This window comes from Temnothorax americanus, unplaced genomic scaffold (assembly GCF_048541705.1).
Source record: "Temnothorax americanus isolate GAGA-0224 unplaced genomic scaffold, ASM4854170v1 Scaffold167, whole genome shotgun sequence".
NCBI lineage: Eukaryota > Metazoa > Arthropoda > Insecta > Hymenoptera > Formicidae > Temnothorax > Temnothorax americanus.
In genome coordinates, this window is record NW_027509304.1 from 11,715 (window position 1) to 37,703 (window position 25,989).

At 40.7% G+C, this 25,989-nt stretch overlaps 6 protein-coding genes across 8 annotated transcripts in view; 2 read left to right on the forward strand and 4 right to left on the reverse strand.

The window, feature by feature from the left end:
- Positions 1 to 2,841, reverse strand: LOC143895712 (uncharacterized). The gene is made up of 5 exons (XM_077403026.1): positions 2,389 to 2,841; positions 1,664 to 1,967; positions 1,138 to 1,398; positions 563 to 715; positions 1 to 349 (listed from the first exon to the last, which is right to left on the reverse strand). Exons 1-5 carry the CDS (start codon positions 2,667 to 2,669, stop codon positions 191 to 193), a joined length of 1,158 nt encoding a protein of 385 aa, XP_077259152.1. The 5' UTR covers positions 2,670 to 2,841; the 3' UTR covers positions 1 to 190.
- The window catches only part of LOC143895711 (uncharacterized), a 25,645-nt gene continuing 2,438 nt past the window's right edge, over positions 2,783 to 25,989 (forward strand). The window contains exons 1-2 of one of the 2 annotated variants that reach the window (XM_077403024.1): positions 2,783 to 2,912; positions 25,799 to 25,860. In XM_077403024.1, the coding sequence (XP_077259150.1) occupies positions 2,895 to 2,912; positions 25,799 to 25,860 (80 nt within the window). In that variant the 5' untranslated portion in view covers positions 2,783 to 2,894. Of the gene's footprint in view, positions 2,913 to 22,627; positions 22,745 to 25,798; positions 25,861 to 25,989 lie in introns of those variants that run through there. The other variant, XM_077403025.1, reaches the window with a different exon arrangement.
- The window catches only part of LOC143895710 (uncharacterized), a 39,812-nt gene continuing 16,631 nt past the window's right edge, over positions 2,809 to 25,989 (forward strand). The window contains exon 1 of the mRNA XM_077403023.1: positions 2,809 to 2,912. The gene's annotated coding sequence lies outside the window, so the exon portion shown is untranslated. The remainder of the gene's footprint in view (positions 2,913 to 25,989) is intronic.
- Gmd (GDP-mannose 4,6 dehydratase) lies at positions 3,668 to 6,185 on the reverse strand. The gene is made up of 7 exons (XM_077403027.1): positions 5,632 to 6,185; positions 5,143 to 5,385; positions 4,856 to 5,048; positions 4,513 to 4,745; positions 4,185 to 4,400; positions 4,000 to 4,068; positions 3,668 to 3,882 (listed from the first exon to the last, which is right to left on the reverse strand). The coding sequence occupies exons 1-7, from the start codon at positions 5,683 to 5,685 to the stop codon at positions 3,820 to 3,822; spliced, it is 1,071 nt and encodes a 356-aa protein (XP_077259153.1). The 5' UTR covers positions 5,686 to 6,185; the 3' UTR covers positions 3,668 to 3,819.
- LOC143895723 (uncharacterized) lies at positions 8,372 to 10,794 on the reverse strand. The gene is made up of 2 exons (XM_077403042.1): positions 9,368 to 10,794; positions 8,372 to 9,169 (listed from the first exon to the last, which is right to left on the reverse strand). The coding sequence occupies exons 1-2, from the start codon at positions 9,998 to 10,000 to the stop codon at positions 8,969 to 8,971; spliced, it is 834 nt and encodes a 277-aa protein (XP_077259168.1). The 5' UTR covers positions 10,001 to 10,794; the 3' UTR covers positions 8,372 to 8,968.
- LOC143895721 (retinoid-inducible serine carboxypeptidase) lies at positions 10,881 to 16,811 on the reverse strand. Of its 2 annotated transcripts, none has more exons than XM_077403040.1 (9): positions 16,721 to 16,811; positions 15,226 to 15,455; positions 14,729 to 14,959; positions 14,218 to 14,328; positions 13,721 to 13,931; positions 13,399 to 13,563; positions 12,966 to 13,043; positions 12,422 to 12,576; positions 10,881 to 11,899 (listed from the first exon to the last, which is right to left on the reverse strand). In XM_077403040.1, the coding sequence occupies exons 1-9, from the start codon at positions 16,776 to 16,778 to the stop codon at positions 11,831 to 11,833; spliced, it is 1,308 nt and encodes a 435-aa protein (XP_077259166.1). In that variant the 5' UTR covers positions 16,779 to 16,811; the 3' UTR covers positions 10,881 to 11,830. The 2 variants fall into 2 exon arrangements, with proteins under 2 accessions (XP_077259166.1, XP_077259167.1); XM_077403041.1 differs by lacking the exon at positions 16,721 to 16,811 and adding an exon at positions 15,940 to 16,069.

The following is a 25,989-nucleotide window of genomic DNA, read 5'->3' on the forward strand; positions in this document are numbered from 1 at the left end:
TTCTCGTATCGTTCCTCATATATTTTTCTCCGGAGATATATAATGAACAGTTGGTGCCAAGAATTATTGCGAGTTATCGTGTTACAAATAACTTTGCAGGGAGATAAGTCGTTATGGCATGAGAAGTTATTCTATCACACGTACGAACGACTGGTTCGTCAATAATGAGTCATCGTCGTCGTCATCATCATCAACAGCGTTTATTGCGCGCAACGTTAAGCCGTAAGCCGCGCATGGCCATAGCACGACTGAAATGTCGTTGTACTGGACGCTGAAGCTGTCCATTGACTAGAGTTGACTCCTCGTCACATTCTACGCTGGTCAATACAACGAAGAGTACACCGAGCACCTACGAGAACGGACGATTATATCAGTAACGCGTTCTGATCCGTCGGATGTCTCCGGAAGGAAACAAAAAAGACTTGTCTTTTCGTAAAACCGTTTAGATATAAACTTGATTTAAAAAAGATATAAAAAAATACTAGAAACTTTATATTTACGTGTATCCCATAAAACGCGCGACCATTTATATGTGTGTTCTATTAGAAATTAGATTACATACCAAACCGACGATTATCAGCAACGTATACACGTGTATACTTGCAAGCGGTAGTGACTCGACCTCTTTCAATGCATCGGCAGCATCGGAAAGATCTGGTTTTAATTCCAGTGCGTGGCGCAGGTGTACAGCTGCCTCTTGAAAGTGTCCATATGCCTATAACGAAGGTGCCTTTAATATTAAATTTTCATTCGCTACATCTTTTTCAAAACACGTTACCGTTCAATGAAATTGCAACACCAGGGAAAAAGCTATCAACGTGCGCGTTAAAATTTCACATAACGGATGAACGTAACGGAAACGGTAAATGATGAAATAATAATTTGATTGAGTTTAGTTTCTAAGAAACTATATATATATAATCAGTCATTTATATATCATATAAATTCAATATCAAACCCATATTATTAATTATTTGATAAATCATATCACGTTATTTTTTAATTTTGATAATTTCACGTTTATCTTTCGTGCAAATAAATAAGTTTATAAAATATTTTGCGGGTGTTTTTATTAAGAATCTCACAAATATTAATTTGACACAGCTATAACGCTATGAACGTATCGTGTTCGTATACCTTGAATATTTGTCCAAGCGTAAGATATTGCTCCCATGCATTGCGATCTGGAGGTTGCAACTCTAAGGATCGCCTGGCCAAGTACGTCGCGTCATCCAAGTAATGTTGTACCAGCAATACTCTAGCCAAATTCAAGAGCACTTCCGCGTTGTGCGGTGACACAGCGAGCGCTCTGCGAAAGCACTCGATTGACCTTTGCGCATCACCTTTTATACGCCAGAAATTTCCTATCTGGTTATACAGCTGGACAGATTTTGGTTTCTAGAAATGGAAATTTATTTGAAGAGAAATATCAAAAGAGTTTAACGCATTTGAGAGATATATATGTATAAAAAGATAGTAAATCTGGAAGATATAAATATTACGATGGCAATAATCTGTTGTCTTTTTGCAAAAAGGTGCTTAAAGACTCGAGGAGAAAATAAAAATGCTAGACTAGAATCTGGCAATGTTGCGAGATATTTCTTCCCAGCGCTTCTTATCTAGAATTAACAGGTAAATGCTAGGCTTTGAAATATAGGTATACCTCTCGCTTTGCTTTCTTCAAGCGTCTCTCTAGCAGGTCAATGTCGACGTCGACGGTTTTGCCGCCGTTCTTCTTGAACACGAGCGCCACCGTGGGCTCCGGGACCAACGGATGCTTGTTTCTGTTCGCCACGCCGATCAGATTGTCGTAGTAGGTAAAGTTCACCGGCTTGCCGCAGTCCAATATTACGTTGTCGCCGTGCTGGCCGGAAGCGCACGTCGCTTGCTCGCTCGACACTTGCGAGTCAAGTGGGAAGGACTCGCTGATATTTTGCGTGTCCTTCAACACGTACGACGAGATTCGTCTGCCAATGGGACCAAAGTTAGGGCTGTTTTAATACCGAACGAACAGCAAGCCACACACAATACGCTAACTACAGAAAGAAAAAGAAAATTATGTCACATAAATGGCATATCACTCGTGTACACTGTAGAAACATGAAAAGGAAAAGAAATCTACGCATGTGCAGGTGGACTACATAATGGTACAAAAGAGTTGCGGGAAGGAAGACTAAGATTCTTAGCTTTATGATTTAAACACTCACTTTTATTTAGCTTATGAGAGCGCTGTACTTAATATCGAACGTGACGTCGCAATGCGCGACGTGGAAGGGAAGGAAAAACCGAACGAAGGAGAGAGCAACTGGGGGCTGGGGGCACAAGCCGTCGCTTTATAACCTAATAGCGTAAGCGAGATAGGTGCGCGCCGCACGGCCGGTTCCTCACCTCTCCTGGCTGGCGAAGCCCTTGCATTCCCGACAGTATATCTGCACCTTCTCGTGCTTCTCGGACGTCGCGGTCCTGCTCCAGGCCTGGCCCGTGCCGGCGACCACGGTGCCCGCGAGGATGTCGAAGATCGGATCGTCCTCGATCGCGCTCACGAAGTCGGTCGTCTTCACGACCTTGTCGGCGGCGTTCAGGCGCCAGGACGTCCGCGAGTTCGTCAGTCTTATTTGCAGGATCAGCAGGCAGAGCGCGTATCTCCCCTCGGTCCACGTCAGTCGCATCCTTCCCGCGAGCCGCGAGCCAGGTCAGCCAGGAGCCTTCCAGTCCAGTCCGCCGTGGTCCGCCGCGCTGGTCCGCGCGCCGTTCGACGTGTTTACAATCGTTTTATTGTTTACAATCTCGCGATCGGGAGCGAGAGAGAAGGAGAGGAGTCAGAAAGCGCGACTAGTGCCGACTGCCGACTGCCGACGCAGGCGTAGGAGAGGAAAGGACATGGGACATGGGACATGGGACATGGCGAAGCGGTAAGAGGAGCGAGAAGATCGGACATATGCGTGCTCAGCTGCGCGCTCTCATATTGGCTACGGTCAACGTGACGCATCCTCTTCTCTTTTCTTTCACGGAAGAAAGAAAAAGAAGAAGAACGCTCCAAAGCATTTGTAGCGTCACGAGGTCACGACCGGAGCAAATGTTCTAGATGTGACGATGCGACTGCGAGGGATTAGGGGGAGGGGACGACCGCGCTGGACATTTATACTATTATATATAATTATGCGAATTCATAAAATTTGGCTTGAATCTCGCACGCGATGATTTAAGACACAAGACATACGTACTGCACGTGCAAGTGTTCAGATTGAAATTCGGTATACACATGTATGTACAACACACATACATATATATAAGTAGGAAGCGAGCGGGAGATTTTAAAGCAAAATTCCAAGAGATTTTAAAGAAAAAGTCCAAACAGGCATGAATTTTAGCAATAAAACCTAACCAATTGAAAATAACTATAAACAGTTCACAATATCCACGATGAAATTTAATGAAATAATAATTTTAATTTATTTGTCAACTGAATAAAATATCGCACGCGTATACGTGATTTTTCGCGTTCGTGTCTTCGACGTGAAAGATTGTTTTTCGTTGTCTTATTTAATATGAACGCGTCGCAGTTGCATCCTACACATTTTCTTTCTCTCTAATATCTAGCGATACGTATTCGATATCTTCTCGGATGCCTCGCATTAGGATTATTAGATATTTCGACAGTCCTCCCTTTTTCTTGATCCGTATAATATATTATTGCCACTAGATTACATTATTCGGTAAAAATCTTGATCGTTCCCAAGAGTTTCGAGGACACTTGAAAAATATATATAATATTTACAAAAAGTAGATAAATTTTAAATACTGCGCTTCATAACGTTATTAAGCGTTTGGATTCTTCGACATCAATTCCAAGTCAGAATCCATCATATCTTTTACAAGTTCCTGCAAAATGTGTCAATTAATAGAATTATGTATATATATATATATATGATATATTTAAAGACACGGAGTGTTAGCGCGCTTGAGAATTACTTTTTTTAGATGGATGTAAACAATTACCTTAAACGTAACGGTCGGTTTCCATCCGAATTTATTTCTTGCTTTTGACGAATCGCCCAAAAGTACATCCTGTAAAAAGAAAACATAGAAACGATCAAACGTAAATAAAATGTAAAATTAGAGCATAAAATTTATCTCTTTTAATTTTCTAGTTTATATATGTACCGGATATAACAATGACTCACCACTTCGGTTGGACGAAAGTATTTCGGATTCACGCCAACTAATATTTGACCGGTTTGTGCGTCTTGCCCCGTCTCATTCGTGCCCTCGCCTTGCCATTTAATTGTACGACCTACATATTGGAACGCCATTTCTACAAATTCTCTCACGCTGTGTGTTTCCCCCGTTGCTATGACGTAATCGTCCGGCTGCGTTTGTTGGAGCATCAACCACATTGCCTGCGCGTCATACGTGGCGCAACGTATATGTTATAAGAAATTTCGAGCGTCTAATTAATTTATTTAAGCGTCGCGAACTTGATTTCAAAGTCATATATCGAGCGTTACCTACTTCTACGTAATCTTTCGCATGGCCCCAATCTCGCTTCGCATCCAAGTTTCCCAATTCGAGCACGTCCTGTAGGCCCAAGTGTATTTTCGCTATGGATCTCGTCACCTTTCTCGTGACAAAATTCTCTCCTCTTCGCGGGCTTTCGTGATTGAATAATATGCCGTTGCACGCAAACACGTTATACGCTTCTCTATAATTTACGACGATCCAGAAGCTGTATAACTTGGCGCAAGCTAAAAAATGGGAAAAAGATGTATAAAAAACTATTCAACATGAATATGAAAAAGTATAATATAAAGATTAAAGATGATCTAATACAAAGATATCTCTTTCTCTCGCGTACCATACGGGGAGCGTGGATAAAATGGTGTTTTTTCATTTTGCGGAACTTCCATCACTTTGCCGTAAAGCTCGGACGTCGACGCGTGATAAAATTTCACAGATTTTTCTAAACCGCACGTACGTATCGCGTCCAGTAATCTTACCGTTCCAACCGCGTCCACTTCCGCGGTATATTCGCTCACCTCAAAGCTTACCTTGCAACGCGTACAAAAAATCACATATAATTACACAGAGCTCTCAATCTACAATATTTAATATATATATATATTTTATACATGTTATACACACCATGACATGACTTTGCGCCGCGAGATTATAAATTTCCGTCGGCTGTATCGCGCTGATGACTTTGATCAAGCTACTGGAGTCTGTCATGTCGCCGTAGTGCAGCTTCATTTTACCCTGCCGATGGCACTTGGGATCCTCGTAAAGATGCTGAATACGCGCGGTGTTGAACGAACTGGCCCGCCTGATGACGCCGTGAACATCGTATCCTTTCTCCAGTAAGAATTCCGCCAGGTAAGAGCCATCCTACAATAGCGACGAAAGACTGAGGACGGTATAGCATAAACTTCTGTCTCAACGTCGCTCAACGTCGTTCGAAGGTAGTTCCGTAGCGAATACACATATGGCAAATAGAATAACGTATCTTGGATATTTAAATCAACGTTCTCCCTGTTAAAATTTAAAGCTGCGGTTTTAATTCGAATACCACCGCTACTGTTTGTGGACAGCGTCAAGATCTGAAAATTAAATTCATAAAAAGAAAGCACTCACCTGCCCAGTGATACCAGTTATTAGAGCGACACGTCTACCATCGCCGGTCGCCATGTCGCTTGTAGGTCGAGGGTCGAGTTTACCTCTCAAATTTATTGAGTTGCTATCCAATGCCACGCCAGAGCCATTAATACCGATAACGTTTATCAACGGAAAAATCTCTCGGTGTTACTTTCTTCCTTATATAGATATTTGTCACGTTTTCCTTCCTTTTTAATTATAATATATCCTCTTAAATATAAATATCCCTCGCGTTGAACTCAAGTCTCCTTATCGCTTTCTACCGTGTGATTGTGAGAGTCGTTGGACAAGAGGAGGGGAACGTCAAAAATTAATGTAGCATTGGAGAGATATTTTTCCGCGTCCTCCTTCCGTCGTCGTTCAAACACACATTTCCAAGTTTCCTGTCTAAATTGATACAACGATCCGACGACCACCGAATATTTAGAATTTTTTCGGATTTCCCGTACGGTTTCCAGGTCGTGAAAACCATGACGTTGTTCTCCGTCAAGGAGTAACGATAACGAGTAACCTCTGTCCCTGTCCTCTCCGCTCTCCGCGCGCCGCGCGGCCGGCGCGGCGCCGACGATTGGATACCGCTCGACCGCTCTTGACGCGAGGCGCTATCTATGTCCGTGTGAAATTGTCTGAACTACATAGCCGCGAATTTTCTCGATGGGTACGTACGTTTTCTTACCGCTTTACCGGCTTACCGGTGGTTCCGCTTTTACCATTAGTTGATGTTAGTGAATATTCGAACCTTTATAGCTTCGATTAAATTCCGATTTTCCGATTAACTTACCGTCGGCGCTGTCGGCGATTAAATTCAACGGATTCAAACTGTACAGTGGAATCACTCACCGCAAAATTTTTAATTTATTCATCCGAGAGAAGTCCGAGTCCGAGAGTGGGTTACAGTGGGTTATGTGTAAGAACTCGTCTATTGGGTCGCCTGTCGCCTGTCGCCGATCTGGGTCTGTATTGCGCAAAACGTGTATGTACGTTCGCGAATATTTCCCCAGGTAAAACCGTCCACGGTCTTTGGTTCTGATCCTACGGCGTCCTGAATTTTTCATTTTCTATCGCTATGTTTACGCGAGCGTTAAGTACTTCTGACGATAATTCCTCCGCGTACATGGCGGGGCTCTGTATAAGTAACGCTCGTGTAAACGTAGTATATGAGAAATCAAAAAATTAAAAAATAAAATATGTTAGGATTGTCATGGGACACTATAGCTGTCATGTTCTCGAAATATTTAGCGCTTTACACGTAAGAAAAAACGCTTTGCGTCCGATTGCCCTATTTTTCTCACGTTCTTTTGAATATATATATTACATGATCGTGCCATGCATATAATTAATGTCATGATTTATACGCGAAACTTTGCGCGATAGTGCTCGAATCGAGCACTTTATTATTACGTTTTTTATGCGCAAGATGATGCGCAAGCAGTTTTATTTTTTTAAACATGCTATTCTATTTTTATCGGATGCCTATTTATCGCTACGATTAGATATATGCTATTATTATATATTTGACCTGATATATCGAAGATATTAAACAGAGTGTATCTCTCGCGAGGAAGGGATACGTATTATATAGATGACAAACGTACTACATCTGTGACAATCACACCACGCGATTTTTTTCGTGGTATATATGATCGCACACAAGTGAAGAGAATCTTTATCAGCTAGATTGCTGAGCCTACTCTTTATCTCGCGTCAAGATATAATTGTCACGAATTGAGGTGAAAGTGTAGAGGGGAGGGAATCTGGATTAGGTATGTATATAATACCTATATGTATATAATCTGGATCATTAATGGATCCAGACCAATAAGTTAACAGAAACGAACGATGAGCAAATATATAATTATTTACGAGAGTATCTTTTTTTTTGACGTAAGAGACGAAACCCAAGCGGAACAAAAGCAAGTCACGCGATGACTCCAAACGTCAAAATGACTCCAGAGTGATTGTAATCACTTATAACGTACTTGGTCATTTTGACATTTATCATAGCCCCTTGTGTTCTGCTTGGGAACACGATTTTTGTTTTAAAAAATTTGAACCTTTCGCGTTGAGACTCTCGTGAGTTCGCCGTCAGTCTTGAAACAAACTTGACGGCTTGACGGGAGCTGAATCTTCTTTTCTTTCTTCTCTGAAAGCGTGCAATAATATTTATGTTCGATTGCTTTGCATCGCAGATGTCCAAATGACGTATCATTGTAGCACGATACAAATACGTCTTGTACTATTTGACTCGTAGAATCGAAATGGTGACACGACATTATAAATGCAACGTTATTATAAGGAAAGAATTTAAATATGTGTATGCGAAATGTTTGCGTGTGTGTGTGTGTGTGTGTGTGTGTGTGTGTGTGTGTGTGCGTGCGTGCGTGCGAAACCAAATTAGCATTCCGCAATTTATTTACCAAGTCATTCAAGAAATATTATCTCCTGTTTTTTCTTCAGTTTTAATTTTAATCAATAATAGCGGAAATTTTACTCACAATCAGAAAAGTTTACACATGGAACATCCGAAATGAATACGTACGAATCAACTGATAAGTTGTTGAAAAAGCACCTCAATTAACGCACAAGCTTCTTTTTCTCAAGTTAATTTTTCAAGGAGAGATATCTATTTCTTCCTATGGTTTATCTGATATTATATCGTAGTGTCTGTGTGTGTGACGCTCTGATGAAAATATAACAGAGTTGGTTGTACTCTAAACTTTATTAACAATTAAAAAATGAAAGTTTACACGTACTTCATTAATATGAAAAAGACAATAATTATTGTGAATTAATTCACGCTTTTCACTGCGGCGCAATTAGAAAATGAAGTAGATATATATATATCTAAAAGAGAGAGGACACGTGTAGACTGTAGAGACACTGAGCGGAACCATTTCGTCAAAGTGTATAATTAAACGGTATTAGAATGTGTTCAATATATACTAAAATATCGCATTAATTTGAATTTACGAATTGAAAACAGTGCTCTACGGTTGTTCTTTTGTCTCGACGGGACTTTTTGGAAATCTTAGCAGATGCCCCGTTTCCTTCTCAGCTATTGCAAAACCTCTTCGGTTTTGCGCTTTTCACTTTGGCGAGTAAAATCAATTACGTATATTACTTTCGGTTACAGTGTTACACATTAGGGTACTCTTTATGGTAGAACGATAAAACATTTCACGATAAATAAAACTATACTTATATAATTCTGAATATATGTAGCGCGTATAACGTCAGGACGCGTTCAGGATTTTCGGCTTTGAAACGTCGGCTTCTTGTTCAACGTTGCGAGGCACCTTCCAAAATAAGCATAAAACTATATTTGCGACTCTCGCGTGGACTTCCGTAAGATGTTGTCGATGCTAAACATCGTCATTTTGGCGATACGTCCCGAGGAATCGATACATTCGGTTTCGGTATCTCTCGCCACGACGCCGACGTTCTCTTCGTTCGTTTCAACGACCTCACGTTGCTCCTCTCGATGTCTCATTGAATTGGATAAGAGTTCGGTCGATACCTGCAATCAGAGCACCGTGCTTCAGCGGTGTTGTCAGAAATTCTTCATTAACTTGCTTCCCAACTCGAGTATTTAGGTACGACGCTACGCGACGCGTTCGAGCTGGGAAACCAGCATCGGACGTCGAGGGCATAGACACCGTCGCGTCGCTCGCTCGAAGAGCTGAGAGATAATCGCGCGGGTTAAAGCTGTAAGTACCGGTAATCCTACGAGCTCCGGTCTCCCCTGAGCGATCACCCGTCGCCGTCTCGTCCTCCTGCGCCTGTAATTGCCGTGCTCGAACATCTCGCTGGCGGACGGGTCTAGGGTCCAGTAGCTTCCCTTCCCGGCCGTCTGATTCTCGTCGTCGTCCGCGCTCGTCCGGTCCCGCGGTACCTTCACGAAGCAGTCGTTTAGGCTGAGATTGTGCCGTATGCTGTTCTGCCAGCCCTGCCGGTTCTCCCTGTAGTAGGGGAACCGGTCCATGATAAACTTGTAGATCCCGGCGAGCGTCAGCCGTCGCCTCGGCGACGAGTTGATCGCCATCGCGATCAGGGCGATGTAGGAGTACGGTGGTTTCTCGTGTTGCGGCGGCGCGGTCTTGTAGCCGATTGGAGGTCTCGCTAGGGCCGGCCAGGACGTTAACGACGCTTGGCAAAGGGCCGGCCACGCGATATCCGCGCGCAGCATCTCCGGGACCAGGCTGGTGAGCTCGTACGCACGTTTCGCGACGAACGTCTTGTCGATCGGGAGGATGCACCAATACTCCTGGCATCGAGCGCGCAGGCCGCACGATTGATCGTCCGCGAGGAGACCGTGAACGTGAACCTCGGGACAACTGTTCGGCTGCATCGAGAATTTTTTTCGCGAACGCCTTCAACAACAAACTTTTTTTTTTCCAACGACGCGCGGTTGTTCTGCTCGCGACGCGTTCCCAAGGAACCGTGAAATTGAAGTTACATCACGTTCTCTCTCTGCCTCTTCCTCTTCGCGCGACGAAAACCGTGTCGTCCCGCGGGGAACGGAGTCGCGGATCGCACTGATGGGGTAATCGTCGAGGGACAGGCAAACCCTGTCGATCAGGGGCGCGGACTCGCCCGGGACTCCCAGTTGCCCTAACGAAGGAGATTTGTTTAATTTGACATCGGAACCCCGCCCATCGGCGATTTTCCAGGGAACTCTCGTTTACGCTCTCGTGGGGAAGAGATTACCTATCCGGGACCGCACTACGTGTTTTATTGCTGTTTACACATATGCTGTTTCAACACCCACGCCGGCAGTAACCGCGCCAATATATAAACAGTGTTGCGATAATTATATCGAGGCCGAACGCGGCTTCTCGGAACGGTCTCTTCCTCCTATAGCCGGTTCTCCCGAGGGTTCTCCTTTTCACGATCGACGCGAAGACGCGCGCGTATACGGAGTGTTAAGAGAAATAGAGAAAAAAGAGCAGAAGTCACCGAAAGTCGCTTCTAACTTTCTCACAAGACCGATGTTATTTAGTAATGTCTACATTCCTTCCTGGATAATTTAATATATATGTAAATCAGGCAAGAATGAGCGACTACATTAAAGTGTAAAATGTAGATAATGTAGACTGCATGATATTTCTAATCTAACGTGTGATTGTGATAATGTGATCGGAATTATTTCTGAATGAAGAGATAAATATGATGATTATTAATTTCTTCTCTTTCTTAAAAATTTTATAGAGAAAGGATTGAACACAGAATCGTATATAAATTACATTTATTTCAATATAAAACGAGGGGTCTATCGCACTTGAAAAAAGTGTACACTTATTGCCGAAAACATTGCCGATAAATTCCACATTTCTGCAGTTTGATATTTTTATTTCCTATATTGCCTAAATATTGCCTTTCGTACCGTTATTTATATATAGATACCTAATAATTTATATATATATATATATATATATATAATGAGAAATTTGGAACAAATCTACTATGGTACTTAATTTTGTTTATAGCGCGATATCAGTAAATGCACATACATTTATACTAGTCACAGATCAAAGCATGGACGTAGGAATATTTGGACGGAGCGTAAGATATTTTCTTAGACGAGGGGAGTGAAGTCTAAGGGGGTAGGGAAAATCCATCTTGGTCCATCTTGGTTGATCAGATTTTGCGTACATATATATAGCACACGATATATCTATTTTCATGTCCCGTTGACGTGATTTTAACCGAAGTATCACTGCGATTTAAAAGGTTACTTATTCTGTAAATGAATATAGAATACGCGTAATCTTATCGTTATTTCGTGTGATTAACTTCGAACATATTTTTCCTTTCTCCTTTAGTTTCAACTCCGCGGAAATATGCTCTGTCCAGATATTTCAACGTCCATGAGTCAAAGCATACATATATTAGGTCTATTTTCTATTTCCGCACTAGTTCAGTTATTCCCGTTGTATTGCTTATTTATTTTTTGTTTATTTCTTCTATTGCTGCTTTATAAAACGCTATTACTTTTTATTTCCGCCTATTGCCGTGTACTGCCTACCGTTGCCTTTTTTCGCCTAATATTACCGCTTATTTTCCAATATTGCCTAGTTATTTCCTTGTTTTTGCCGTTTATCGCCTAAAATTTGTACACCTATTGCCGAGTGCGATAGACGTTTCGGTATAAAATAAAAGCGTCAGATTTCAATTTTCTTCACTTATCTGCGTTGCTCGTCAAGTCCCGTAGTATTATCTCCTGGGCTGCTGGATTGTCCTTTGGTACCTATGCATGTTAATTAAAAAAAAATGTCATTAAGACATATTATATAGTATTGAAGTAAAACATATACTGCATATAAATATGTAAGTTTTATCAATTTATCGATCGATAAATATAATTTAAAATAATTTTGAATGAAACGAGAAAGAGAAGATTAATAATACGTGTTAACAACATTCTGGACTGCGAATATTTTAATTGGAATATTCGCGTTCGTGTAGCGCTGAAAGAGCCTCGCGAATTTCACGCGATAATTAATGACACTTAATTAGTCGTACGTCACTTTACAATCGCGACGAATGTAACATTAAAAAAAAAACTTGCTACCGTGACGAAATTTTTTCTGCATAAGTTACGGGAGCGAACAAATCGAACGGCATAACGAGGCAGCGGATGTAAGATCGCACGTTAGTCGCGTCGGTTTAGGATTCTCCTTGTAGCAAATTAATCCCGGGCTTACCGCTTTCGTATAATAAATACGAAAGCTACGAGGGGGAAGAGAGAAAGTGCCTTGTATGTGCGTACCATATGTCCGGCTCTGTTGACCCAATACATCCTGAAGTTATCTTGAGCCTTGAAATAGCCCTCGACGATGTTTTCAACGACGAGCGGACGTCTAGCGGAGTTTTTCCAGGTGTCGGCGTTTTTCCATTTTAGTTTTTCGACCCAGAGAAGAGTGCCTGAAATATATAATATATGATAAGGACTTAGAGCAGAGAGCAGTGTGAGAACGTCAGAAGAAGGATGTAATAGCTCACAACATGTAATCCAAACACATAATATGAACTGGATAGTGACAGTATAATCGGATAATTGCAAATGATTCCACGAAAAAGATATTAAAAACCAGAATACAATTTTTTAATACGCAAAAGTTTATTTTCAAAATAAAAAAATTAATGATAGCTTTTAAGCTCAAAACTCGAGTAATTTTCCAACTATTAAAATGTCATTAAAATGCGAATAAAAATATTCAGCCTGTTAAAAAAAATTTTTAAGGTGCCGAGTACGTTGATTTTTAAAATATCATTGTCAAACGTGAATCAGAAAATAAAGTATAACGACTTACCCGGTGTATCGACAATTAGATCCATATGTCCAGTGTACACAAATACGTTCAATTTGGTTTCATTAAGTAACATTTCCACTAAAACAAAATTTATATTGATTAGTAACCAGATTGTATTATAAAATGCAATTATTATGCAGAGTAATAATCTTTTATATCACAAATAAATTCGATTTAAGAGTAAAGCGAATGTATTTAATCGCAGCAGTTATCAGTTTATACGTCTAAGAAAATTAGTTCTTATTTCATGAATTCATATGCTCATCGAAACTGATTCAACAATTTTTTTTAAGCCTGTAAGCTGTCGAGCTTACATATTGCCGAGCTCTGCTTGGAAATAACAACTATTTCTATCAATTAATTTATATCAATTTTATCCTTTCGCTTTCGATGCAATGACGTTCTTTCAACTTTCAATACACCTGACTAATACCTATGTTAATGACGGGCTTCATAAAATCTTCTCTTAAGTACGCGAAAACAGAGCCGGATTGGCTGCCATGAGTGGCTTTGATACCTAGCGCTTTCCTTACCGGACCGTTCATCAAATTTTCGAGTGAAACATCGTCAGATTGACCGAGATATCGATACGTGGTATCTGCAATTATACAAAGAAAAAAATGCGATAACAGAAATCTTGTAACATTTTGAGTATCCTCTGTATATTTTTATGTTAATATTAAAAATGAAATCAAAATTTTGTTATCTTTAATCTTATGAACTTATATATATAATAATTATTCACTTGCATATACCTTTAAATAACAAGGGCGATGCATTTAACGAATTCGGATTCGTCTTTGTAAGAATATTGTAAAAGTCAACATTGTAAGTCTCCTGTAAAACGATATGTTGCGTATTAGCCCACTCTGTAGTCGCTCGTGCCCATCTTCCACCTTCGACGCTGGCTCTCGTCATTTCTGCTGCACTGGAAATTCTGTTGAAACCTTCCGTGTCAACCATACCCTGCAAAGCACAGTTTTCGAAGAGTTTGATAAAAGTATGCTTTGTGTAAATAAGATAAGGGGAAATTTCGTGCAAGATCAATGAAGAAAGAATGAGAAATGAGGGAGGACGTTAACATTATTGGATCTCGTGGCCTGATTACGTTGCGTATATGTTTTTTTCTCTCGGTGGGGTATTATTTATTAACGCACGTGCTTTTTTAAATTTAATCTGAAATAAATTTATTTCGTTGATAAATATGACCTCGTACAAGTGTTACAATGGCGAGATAAATAATCGAATTTACCGTGCTGAGTAGAAATGGTGCCCACGTCAATACGGAGTCGATAGGAGAGATCCAAGCGTCCCCGAGAGCGACTCCCTTTAGATTGCTCTTGATGGTGCCAGCTTTCTGAGCCTGCGAAAGCATTCATATAATACTTGGGTACGTGAATTTCAATTGACAGTCTCTTACAGAAATATGAGTTATTTCATCGTATTTGCCACGATGCCATTACCGCCACGATATTTCGACATTATCTGCACGTTTCTCAACTATTAGATGACAACGTATAAATATTATGGTTGTAAATGTATATATAATGTTTTTCTCGTCGTCATCATCTTAAATGTTTCTGTCGTTTTTGACAGTACAAAAATGGGTCCCGGAAAGAAACTCCTCGTTTTAAAGGAACGAATTTTACGATTAATAAGAATTTCTTCTTGTCACATTTTTTGAGATTTTAATATCGGCGATTTAAATAATAGAACAAATTCTTTTGTTATTTTTTTTTCAATTAGTGTTCGTGTTTGCTTACTCGATCCCAGACTAACGCAAACTCCGCCCCCATTTTTCCGCCGTACGATTCGGTCGTGATGTACGTCGGGACATTCTCGAATTTCGGCACGTTCTTGTAGAATCCTCGCATGCATTCTACAAGATCATTCGCGATCTGTGTGTTTGTCTTTGTGAATGCCGATCTTGTTTCGACGTAACTGTAGCCAGTACCGACAGGATTATCGATGAAGAGAACGTTATAGTCCTTGACCTATAAATAAATTATCCACTGAATTATAAATCTATAAGTATAGTCGCGAGTAAATCTATGTACAAATTTTAAAAAGTTTACATCTTTATCTACATTTGCTGTATTCTTTGCGCGTAGACGTGCTTTTTCTCTTCGGTTGTATCAACAACCGTCAACTGTGATGTAAATATTTCAACGAGTTTACTCAGCAATTAAATATTTATAAATTACGACTGGATATTACGCTAAATTCCGAACAAAACCTACTTTTGTATATAATTTCTTACCCAAGTGTAATTCCTTGGATTCAGTTTCACATCGAGCGGCCCTAATTCCTCGAAATTTCCAAAACTGGTCGAAGATCCGCCCGGTCCACCTTGCAACCAGATGACTAACGGCCTATTGTAATATGAATTAACGTTTGCCGTAGTATAATAGAGCCACCAGAACATATTCGCCATGGGACGCACTTGAACGTAATCCCATTCTTGTTCCCCAGGGCCGAACCCCTTTTTTCCTTAAAAAAAATTGTTAATTACTAATTTAGGATATTTAGATAAATAATTGTGTATATAGCAAGAGCGCGACGCGACATCGCTGTTAATCCTTGGATGTGTTTGTCCCTATACCGTTCTTATAACAACAAAGTACTTCTTCTTTTACTTCTTTATTTAGATTATTTAGAACATCTCTGCAGAAAAAAATTCAAGGCAAACGTGAGAGAATATTTTTTCTACAATTTAAATAAATAGCGTAATATTTGTGATGTATTAGATTGGAATTACATTATCTCCTGCACCGAGCTTCGAGGCGAGGAAGCGTCTCAGCTATTAACAATGATTCGAAAGTCGGTGACGTAAAGACGAGTAGCTGAAACGTATGTTTGCCAAGCAAAGACCTAGGTAAATTTGCGAAGTCTTAAAAGAAATCGGAGAGTAAACGTTTCCCGCGTCGCTATGGTAAAAGCTAGGAATGCAACGGTCGAACACTTTGTCATTTACCTGCACTAAAATTCGGCAAACTAGCGGCAAGTAAAAATGTGTGCGTGACAAGCGTGGCTTAAAATTTAACGGTCCAATCTGTGCTACTGCGTTCTATATATACGAATTGAAGAAAGAAGAGAATATTACATAAACATTACGCGTTATTGTAACATTCCAAAAATATCTTATCAAAAAGATAACGGTGAGTTGGGGGAAACATAGCTTTATCCTATAATGTTTTGATTATCTAAAATTAGTCGAGTCACGTAGTCGCTCTTATTAATGCAAACCTGACGTCGATACACTGACCAAGCTCGATCGATTCTTTATCTTTCAAGATCACTGGACTTTACGCTATTACATTTTTATTTATAGAGAGCTGCGCGAGAGTATATGTCCAAACAAGAAAGTATATATATATACAAACAAGACGCATGTACATACGTGACAATTTGTATAATTTCTCATCAGCAAGACATTTTTTGACATGCTTATACTGTTTATAGACGTAACATGTTATTTCTACACAGGAACTGTCGGCAGCACTGTTCGTCAAATTTTGATGACTGTCTAAATTTCTATAAACCTAGAATGTAGGTCTATGCGTAATTAATGTATTTCATACACTCAAATATTTCCACTTATCCTAAATCCACTTTCGAAAGTTTCAACTGTTACGAAATCTATCATTGACTATAACGTACGTTTACCTTGCCATTTGTGTGTTTGTATTGCATTATCGCGTGACGAATGTGACTGTACGACAAAATTTATTGCACCGATGCGTGTCTCATCTTACCAATACTGCCGGAAACAAAGCACAACGCGGCGAAAGTGTAAACAAGTGGACCCCACATTATTGTCTCGTCTCTCTTGCAACCTTTCGGAAACTAATTGCCGCGAGAATCTTCATATATATACATGATTTTATTGTCTTTTATCTGTCATGAATGTAGATTAGATATACGTACACGTGATAATCGTCATACAATTTATATCAGTTGCATTCCATTGCTTCGATTTCAATGTTTTGTCTCGTCCGGCTTTATCTTCAGTTAATCTTTAAAAGTTATTCAGCCAGACAATCTATTTCTTTACCATATTTATCGATTTGATAATGGAGATAGATAATGGATTGCAATCGCGATTTCTTTATTTGCAATATCGAATGCTACGCAGTTTTGTACAGTAGAGTATCTCATCTTATTTCTCGCTAAGCATAATTTTTTAAAAACAATACTGAAGAAAAATTCATCATTATTTATTACTTTTGCGTTGTAATTTATTTATTTGTTTCCGCGAAAAAAATCGTACAGTTAATTTTCGAAGAACTTTTATTAAACTAAAAATCTGCTGAAAAGAAACGTGATAAAATTAAACATTAAACTGTTCAGGTTTTTTTCTCTACTATACATTACCAAGTATGTGATAAATTGTGTGACTCATACAATTTTACATTTTTTTTTTAAATTTGTATTATCCATTTAGATATTATTGCTATGTTTCAAAGTTCTCATACAAAGCCTCAAATATACAATTTTGAATGCATTTTATTGCTCTCAATATCATTCGTATTTGATTGCATTAAGCTTTTAAAACGCATTCGCGATTCTTACAAGTGTTACTCCACTTTAGCGATATCTGGGTATTGAGAGATAACTACCAGTGCGTAACAGCGACGATTCAGAAGACCGATAGAAGGATTTAGCATTCCGCGTGTGGTACATATATAGGCGCATCGACCGCGGGAAATAGTTACGAAGGAGAAAGTAGCACCGTCATCGTTCAAGCATTTGGCCGTACGCGACGATATAAAAAGAAAAGAAGAAAAAATGAGAGAAAGATTGCGAAGAAAAAAAAACCAAGGCATCAAGACGCGCGACGAAACGAGGAGAGTAGGGAGACGCGAGAGACGAGCGAGAAAGAGGAGAGGACGCGCGCGTTCTATCCTCCTTTTATTAATTTGATCGTCCCGTTACCGTTCGCGAAATCGTCGTCGACCCAAATTGACTTTCCATGCTCGGGCTTTAACGACGTCCGACGGGAAAACGGGAGGGCGAATAAGTCGACTTCCTGCTTCCTGCCGCCGGCGCCGATTTCAGGGATAATCGGCCGCCTCGCGCCGAGAAGAAAGCTCGCAACAACGGTCGCGCGAACTCGTTAGTCGTTACGTCATTACGAAGGAAAAAAAAGGGTAGAGAAAAAGTTATCGAAGCGATTTTACAATGACGTCCCGCTCGAATTTGGCAGGAAGTGAAAAAAATCTCTCGTCGCGAAATTCTCTTCCGTTCTCAGAGGGATTTTTGCGAAAGAGAGGCGCGATCCATTCGCGCACGTTTTCGCGTGCACGCGCTCGTCAAATGCCGCTAATTGACATTCGTGTCGTGCGCTACGCAAAAAAAAGCACGCGCTCCTCAAGCCCGGTACGGTATTCCTGACAGGTTTTTCAGTCTATTGCTATACTCCGGAAATTATCGGCGACTCTCTCGATGCTGTCGAAATCGAGAATAACGCGCGGCCTGTAGCACCGAGCGCCTTGCGTAGTCCATCTGTTTATTCAGAACGACCGTTTAAACGTTCGCGATTACGTGATAGCGTAGAAGTAAAACGCGAATGAAATCTGTATACGTCGCGCGCGTACGTGATTTTTTTCATTCGTCCGCGGCGGTCGGCCATCCAAGTCGGAGGAGAGGAGAGCCTCGCGGATCTCCCGGCGCAATAAAATTGACTCGTTAGCGACCTAGCGTGAGCATCGACAAGCGGTATCCGAGCAATTAGACAGATCCATCAACTCCGTGGATGTTCCGTATGGCCGAATCCGGGTAATAAAGAGATAACAGAAATAATAGCCGGCAGCAGGATGCGCGTACATGAGAGAAAGAGAGTGAGAGGGACGTTAATGAGCGGCTCGATCAACGATCGCTCGTTCCTCGCGGTCCGCGGTCCTCAAAGTCGGCGAATCGTTACGGGAAACGCTCGTAGCTTCCCATTATGCAAATTTATCGCGGATAACGCTAATTAATACACCGACGTTGACGGTGTTGACGTATCGTTCCGTGTCCCAGGCGGCTCTGTTTGCGGCTGGCGACTTCGCGCGTCTCTCGGCGTACCCCGTCTCGGCTTTGCCAGAAGGCGTGTTTTTCGCGAAGACACGTATCCGGCCCAATCTGTATCCGACTTGCGCGCGTAAACAAACCATTAAAATTCGCCAGAAATATACGTTTGCTCGGTGCGGCGCGGCGGCGGCGCGACGGCCTGCTGGACGTGTCTGTTTTACGCCTCGAGAATAAAGGGGTGGAGCCCTCGCGACGCATCTTATATAAGATATACATTGTGTTAAATATATATGTATATGTATATGTATATGTATATGTATATAGATAATGTAAATTATATATATCATACATGTCTATTTTCCCAGGTTTCCTAGATTAGACTAAATATTAGCCGCATCGCACGCACGAGTGAGTGCGCGAAACGCACGACGTCGAAGGCGAATCGCCGGAAGAGAAGATTCCGCTTCCTCTATCATTATGATGAGAGAAATGGTCGCAAATAACGCGATCGTATCTTGTTTTATCGCCTGGAAAAGCCTTTAATATGCGAGCCGGTTTTAACGATCGTTAATATAAACCGTTGGGATACGGTTCGGTGACGATAACGTCCTTCCGATATGACCCGCGTAACTTTCCTTTTGACATAACGCGATTGCGATTTATTGGCAGAGAGATGGGATACGCGATCGCAATTGTGAAGTCGCTTCACGATCGTCGTCGATCTATTCTGCCTGAAATATTGCGGCAATCGGCTGTCACGGGTCAGCGAAGTCTGAAAGTCTCTCGATCTAGCCCGCGAGCAATTCGATCCGCGCGCACACGCGACGATCCAATATACGATTACGATACGCTCTCTATATGATATCGCGCGAATACGCGAAACGTTTCGCGTTCATACGTAACGACGCGGATGACCGAGTTGTGTAACGTGCCAGCAGAATCGCCCGCAGGAGAACCGTTAATGGATTTCGAATGAGACGCAAAGTGCCTAAGCCACACCAGACTTCCCGGTTGGAAAGTATATAGTTTTTTTTCTTGTCATTTTTACAAATAATGGCGTTGGGTGCGCGGCACAATTTGTTTTCGTCGCCGCGTAAAAAAAGGAGGACGCGCCGATTCTAATATTGATAAACTACACGCGAGTATCGACAAATTACGCGTGAGAAGACCTCTGTCAATGCCTGGGTAATAATAATATTTTACGTTTCTACGTGTGTAAAATGACGTTTTTACGCGAAGCTTCGGCGGCGCGAGCAGCGCGGAAGTGAAATCTTTGACTCCAGGAACGTCGACTTTGTTGTCAGCGAAAATTCATTACTACGAGGATGATCTCGGAGTAAATCTCAATTAATATAAGTCGGTTGCTACCTCATCCGTAGTAATGAACACAACCTTATATTAAATCCTCTCTACCGTGCAATGGTTCGCAATGATTACTACTTTGTATAATATAAATGCGGAAAGAAAGCGGTATCGCGCGAAATTGTATCGCAAATCGCAACTAATCTTCAATTTGTCGTTTAATTATTTTAATTATTTTAATACCACTCAGACCGAAAGTTTTTTATACTCGGCGTATCTTTCTTTTTCCAAGTTCGTCGCGGAGAGATTCGGGAGATGTCGGCAACTCAAACTACTATGTATTTAACGAGGAATTTTGTGCTCGCCTAGCATCGATGTTTTATCTGCTTAAACGAATTGAACACAACACACGCGAGTCTTGTCCCGATCGTGTGGCAGTAACAGAAATTGCACATTCTCGAGACACAGTGAAAGTAACCGATTCGATTATCTCCTTGAAGACAAAAAAATCGAAAAGACAGCTGCCGCTGACATCGTATCGGAAGAAAGTCAAAGTAATTCCATCGTGAGGCCCGGGTATAACGATTCTCGCAGTTTCACGCTTCTTCGCGTCTCTCCTGCGCGACAAAAAAAAAATCGAAAATATATTCTTCGCGATTCTTCGCGTGCGCCAAGTTTTCAAATTAAAATTAACGTGACGAGATTGTACTTGCAGGAGGAAAAGAATATTTCTGTCAGTTTTGCAGTTGTCTAAATCAATTTTCTTAGGGCCACTTCGACCAAATTCCGATTAACTTAATCGTTGATCAAAAGGGTTGCCAACATGACAAAATAATTGTACTGTGACCATTTGTATTTCTGGCGATATAATCGTTCTAACCCAATCTTTCGTTACATATCTTTTCGTGTATTGTAGAAAAGAAGTGATTAAATCAACGATTACGTTAATCGGAGTTTGGTCGAAGTGTGCCAGCCTCGAAGAAGATGCTTTCCCATTGAATTTTTTATTTGTTCTTTCACGCAAAATTCACGCGGTTTATACAACCGTTTATACAACGTTATAACGATTACAGAACACTTTGTACGTGACGAACGATAATCGCGGTTTTTGCTTCCCGATCGTCTAGCGTCGATGCAACCGGTGCATCTCCCCTGCGTCGGGGCATGCCATACGGTGAAAGGCAACCGCGTTGCATGCACTTCGCGGGAGCGACGGTAACCCTGAAGAAGAAAGTTAGAGTGAGAACCACACGCAGGTGGCGAACGCGATGGCGAACCGGGTTTCGCGTGGCGTGCGGCGAAATTGTTCTCACGTGCATTACGAAACCGCGCTTTTCCGCGTTGCTGCATCGTGAGACGCGACGCGCCGATATGAGATGAGAAAGGCATTTCTCCGTTCCCACCTCTCGGTCGCGAGATCTAAAGAAAGAAGATCGTCGCTTTTGTGATTAGTTACCGCGGCGTTAATTCATCTCCAGACGGCTGGCGCGAGTATCGTTTATCGTTGATTACGTTGCTCTGCAGCAGTCTCTTTCTCGCGAGACTTTTTAGCCGTGGTAGACTTATTCTCGTGATTGCAGTTACACTTGTTGAAATAATAGATATCTATTATCCCAAGATGTGTTCCAGCTGATGAGAATGGATAGTTTCTCGGGGAAATTGTTTTAATATACATGTAGAATTAATATTACCCTTGTTGAGACAACAATGTTGTAACGAGTATCAGCGGTATAGAAAGTTTATTCTCCTTGCGGTAGAGCGTTTAAAAGACCCTGATAATAATTAGCGAGAAAGTTATCGGTAGTACATCGCGTGTCATCGGACACTGGCTGGTTTCGTATAAGCTTCTACGTTCGCCAAAGATACTCGCTGTCATCGTAGATTTTTTATGTCACACCTGTATTTAAAATCAACAATTTTATTCTCTTAGTTACAGAAGGAAAGTTTTAAGTTGGATTAATCAGCCTTATTAGCATTGAAAATCTTGCAAACGTTCTTTCGTATAAAAATTTCTACAAAAACTTTTTCGTAGAAATTTTATGTTAATTACATTAGATTGATGAAGGAAGTAAAAGCGACTTTTGTGTATTCCGCAGGAAGGTTATTTCAGGTTTGCCTCATATGTTAAAATTCATTGAATTGCATTACGTTTCGTGCTACTCCTCGTCGCCCCGCATTCGCTATGAAGCATGAATCCCCTCCCAATCCCAACTGAAGATGGTACACGCAGAGTTGGGACCCCCGTATGGCACCGTGGCACTCTTTTGTACCCCTCCTCGAAATATCTCCATGTCTAGAGTATCTAGGCGTCTAGGCAGAGCAGAAGCATTCGCTATAAAAGCCCGGCATGTCACGATGAACCCGTCAGAAGAGTGACGAACCGTAAAAAAAAACACGGTGGTCGTTACCATCCTTTTCACACGGTGGGCCACGGTACTCTCGTCGAGAGAATGCGATTTATTCTGGTCAGTGTTCATCGTCGCTCATTGCCCCGTGCGCTCGTCCTTCGCGTTTTAATCGTGTGCTAAGTGCTAGTCTGTGATATATGTGAGATTCCTTTTCGGACGGAAAGTGATAACATTCGCGGTATGAGATCTTTCGCAAAAATCGTTCGTAGATCACTTTAGATTCGCCGTCGACGATACGTATCGCGCGACACGCGATACGTCTTGTGTCATCCATTATCTCTCCTTAGTTCTAGTTCTAGCTTCGTCCAGTGAAATGTGGAAGTACAGTGCTCTCTTAGAATATACATATCGCTGATCATGTCTTCTATGATCTTTGATAAAATCGGGAGATTTTCTTAGATTTCCACGTTCTGCTTATACATATTTTCACATTATAATATCGATAGCATTTTTCCAAATATTAACAACTTATCTTTCTAAATATAGGTATACGTACAATACTTGGCAAATTTATAATATTACGTGGAACGTTATGCTTATTTTAACATTAGAATAATTATGTGGACGAAAATAAACAACGTTTTTTTTTTATTAACGAGCAACCGATTTTGCATCATCGCAACTAATATTACATCGCAAGGCTAATATTGGATCATCATTGTAGAAAATTGTAAAATTTTATGTGTTTCATGGAAACGACATATTTATACTGATAACGCCACGTAGCAGTTTATTTTTATGCTAACGCCGAATGAATATAGAAAGAATATAGAAAGAGAGAGCATATTCGACGCTATGACCTTAAAGCTATCGAGACAGTAGCGCGGCTATGTTAACGCAAATGGTTACAAACGAGTCGGTAAATCACTGCCATTTTCCAACGGCAACTGCTGCAAGTGGGCACTCTTGTCACTTTTCACTCCGCGGAATGGAAAGTTGCGCAAATAGCAGCCGTACCGGGGAATAGGGATACGGGGGCATCGAATATCGCGTGCGAAATTCGACAGGGTCAATGTTACAAAGTCGAGTAATCGGGTCAATGTCATCGGCCGTCTATCTGAAGCGTCTCTCGTTCTCTCGCTCTTTTAATTTAGCTCTCTCGCTACAGCTGCATGATATATCGCTTCCTTAAAACCGTATTCAGATATCTTATATAATAAGTATATTCGGGGTATCGCGTATCTTGGGCATTCACACGAGATACCACCCTTTAGATAATGTAGTATAATAATGTAAGTGATAATATTATGTAACATCTTTTACAAACGACGTTTTTATTTTCGTCATTGAGGTCGTATCTTATTGAAGAAATGAAGCTAAAATCTTCTCAATATCTTCGTGTCTCGCTATTTAAAGATATACCGGTATTGAATTAGAGTATCGATGTACAACGTGGTTACAACGGCTATACTAACTAGATAAAGACAATAAAGATAAAATGAATTAATCAGCAAGTAATTTCGCATGCCAATGTCAACGTGAAATAATATAATATGTAGATATGCAAAGTGATCGTGTAAAGTCGGATTGAAACGAAAGTGAGTCAAGGTTCTTATTGCTATGTATGTAGATAATATGCGAACAATTATTATTGTTATGTTAATCTGAGAAGAGGTGAATCTGTGACGTTTGATCAGTATATAATGACGCGTAATTAATAAAATTTCTGTTGAAACGTTACGGCAATATCCGACGCAAAAAAAGCGCAGCAAAAACTCGCAATATCTTTGACATTTCATGACAGGGTTTCAATGAATATTCGATCACTTAATTAAGATACTTTCTAATATCGTTGTTTAGATATCTAAATATCTAGATAGAAAAATATTCGGCCACTTATTAACATCCAATTATCCTAGCAAGCAATTATATAAATGCATAATAATATCAATTAAGATTCATATCAAATTGAATATCCAAGTACATTTAATTATTCCAGCGAGTCATCTTTCACTTGCGAATTCTTTTCTTACGCAAATTTTTTTCTTAGTTATAATATCAAGAAGCAAGCTTTCCGATTTTTAAATGATATCTTTGCAACTAATTCGTAAGTTGTTATGTGAGTTCATTCAAGTTCGCGTATCATTCACTCAATGATTTAATAAAAGAAACAAATTTTTCAAGTTGTATTTCTGATGCTAAGTTCCTTGTACTTGACCGTTTATAATTTTCGATGTTTTTACTGAGATAAGGTCGATTTAAAATACGGAAATCGAGAAATTTGTAGATGAAAGTACGGTTGGGACATTCCGTATATCTAAGTGTACGTAGATAGCCAAACGGTTCCAGAAGTCTTATGAAAGAGAGAGAGAGAGAGAGAGAGAGAGAGAGAGAGAGAGAGAGAGAGAGAGAGAGAGAGACAAGTGGGACGACTAAAACACTTGATATCCTGTTGCCGCAGGGCTAGCTACAGGTGACAGGTACCGCCTAAGGGTAATGCTTCACGAAAAAAGAAAAGAGGAATCTCGAAGCCCACTTTCCTTTAATTTAACCACCGGTACAGGTTTTACGGTCTCGGTGGCCCCTTCTGGAAATACGTGGACAACGGTAGGGAGGAGGATAAGGGGGGTCGACCCAATTCGCGTCGGTGTTTACGTCGGCCGTGTGTTCACACGGTGGCGGACACTTTCATTTTTGAGAGACGCGCTCGTCAACGCGTAGAAATCTGTCCGCAGGATTTCCGACGCGCGCGCAAGATGAAAAGACTACATAAGAGAACCGGCGGGAAGCTGATGGCGGGTGATCGCGAAGACAAGATAATTGTGCTACTGTGACGCGCTTGAGAGAATGAAGACTAATTACCCGGCGGCGGGGCATCCCTTTTTCACACGGTCGATCGCACAATTAGCGTATCTTTGCTCTTTTACGCGTAGATGTTTATCACTCATTTATCTTTGCATCACATGCCTGCAAAGAAAACTACAATGTATCCCTTACACACAAAGAATTAATTTTCTTTCTCAAATATTTAATTATTTCATTCATATTTCATTATTTTTTGACTCATCGTATTAATGTCAAAGTTCGTCTTTATCAGTGATAATTAAATAACGAATTAAACTATTTATGCAGACTTTTGTTCATAAAACTAATGAAAAAAAATTCTTTCAGACAATATTATGCGGCCTCTTTGTTATCTCCGCGCTTGGAGACCCGATTAGAACAAAGAGAGAGTGAGTATATATAAATGAATTATTAAATACTTACATGAGATGATAAAAAATTCGCTTAGAACTTTATATATTAATTATCTGCAAAAATGTCTCAATTTGCGCAACGTATAATATTAAATGGCATTAGAA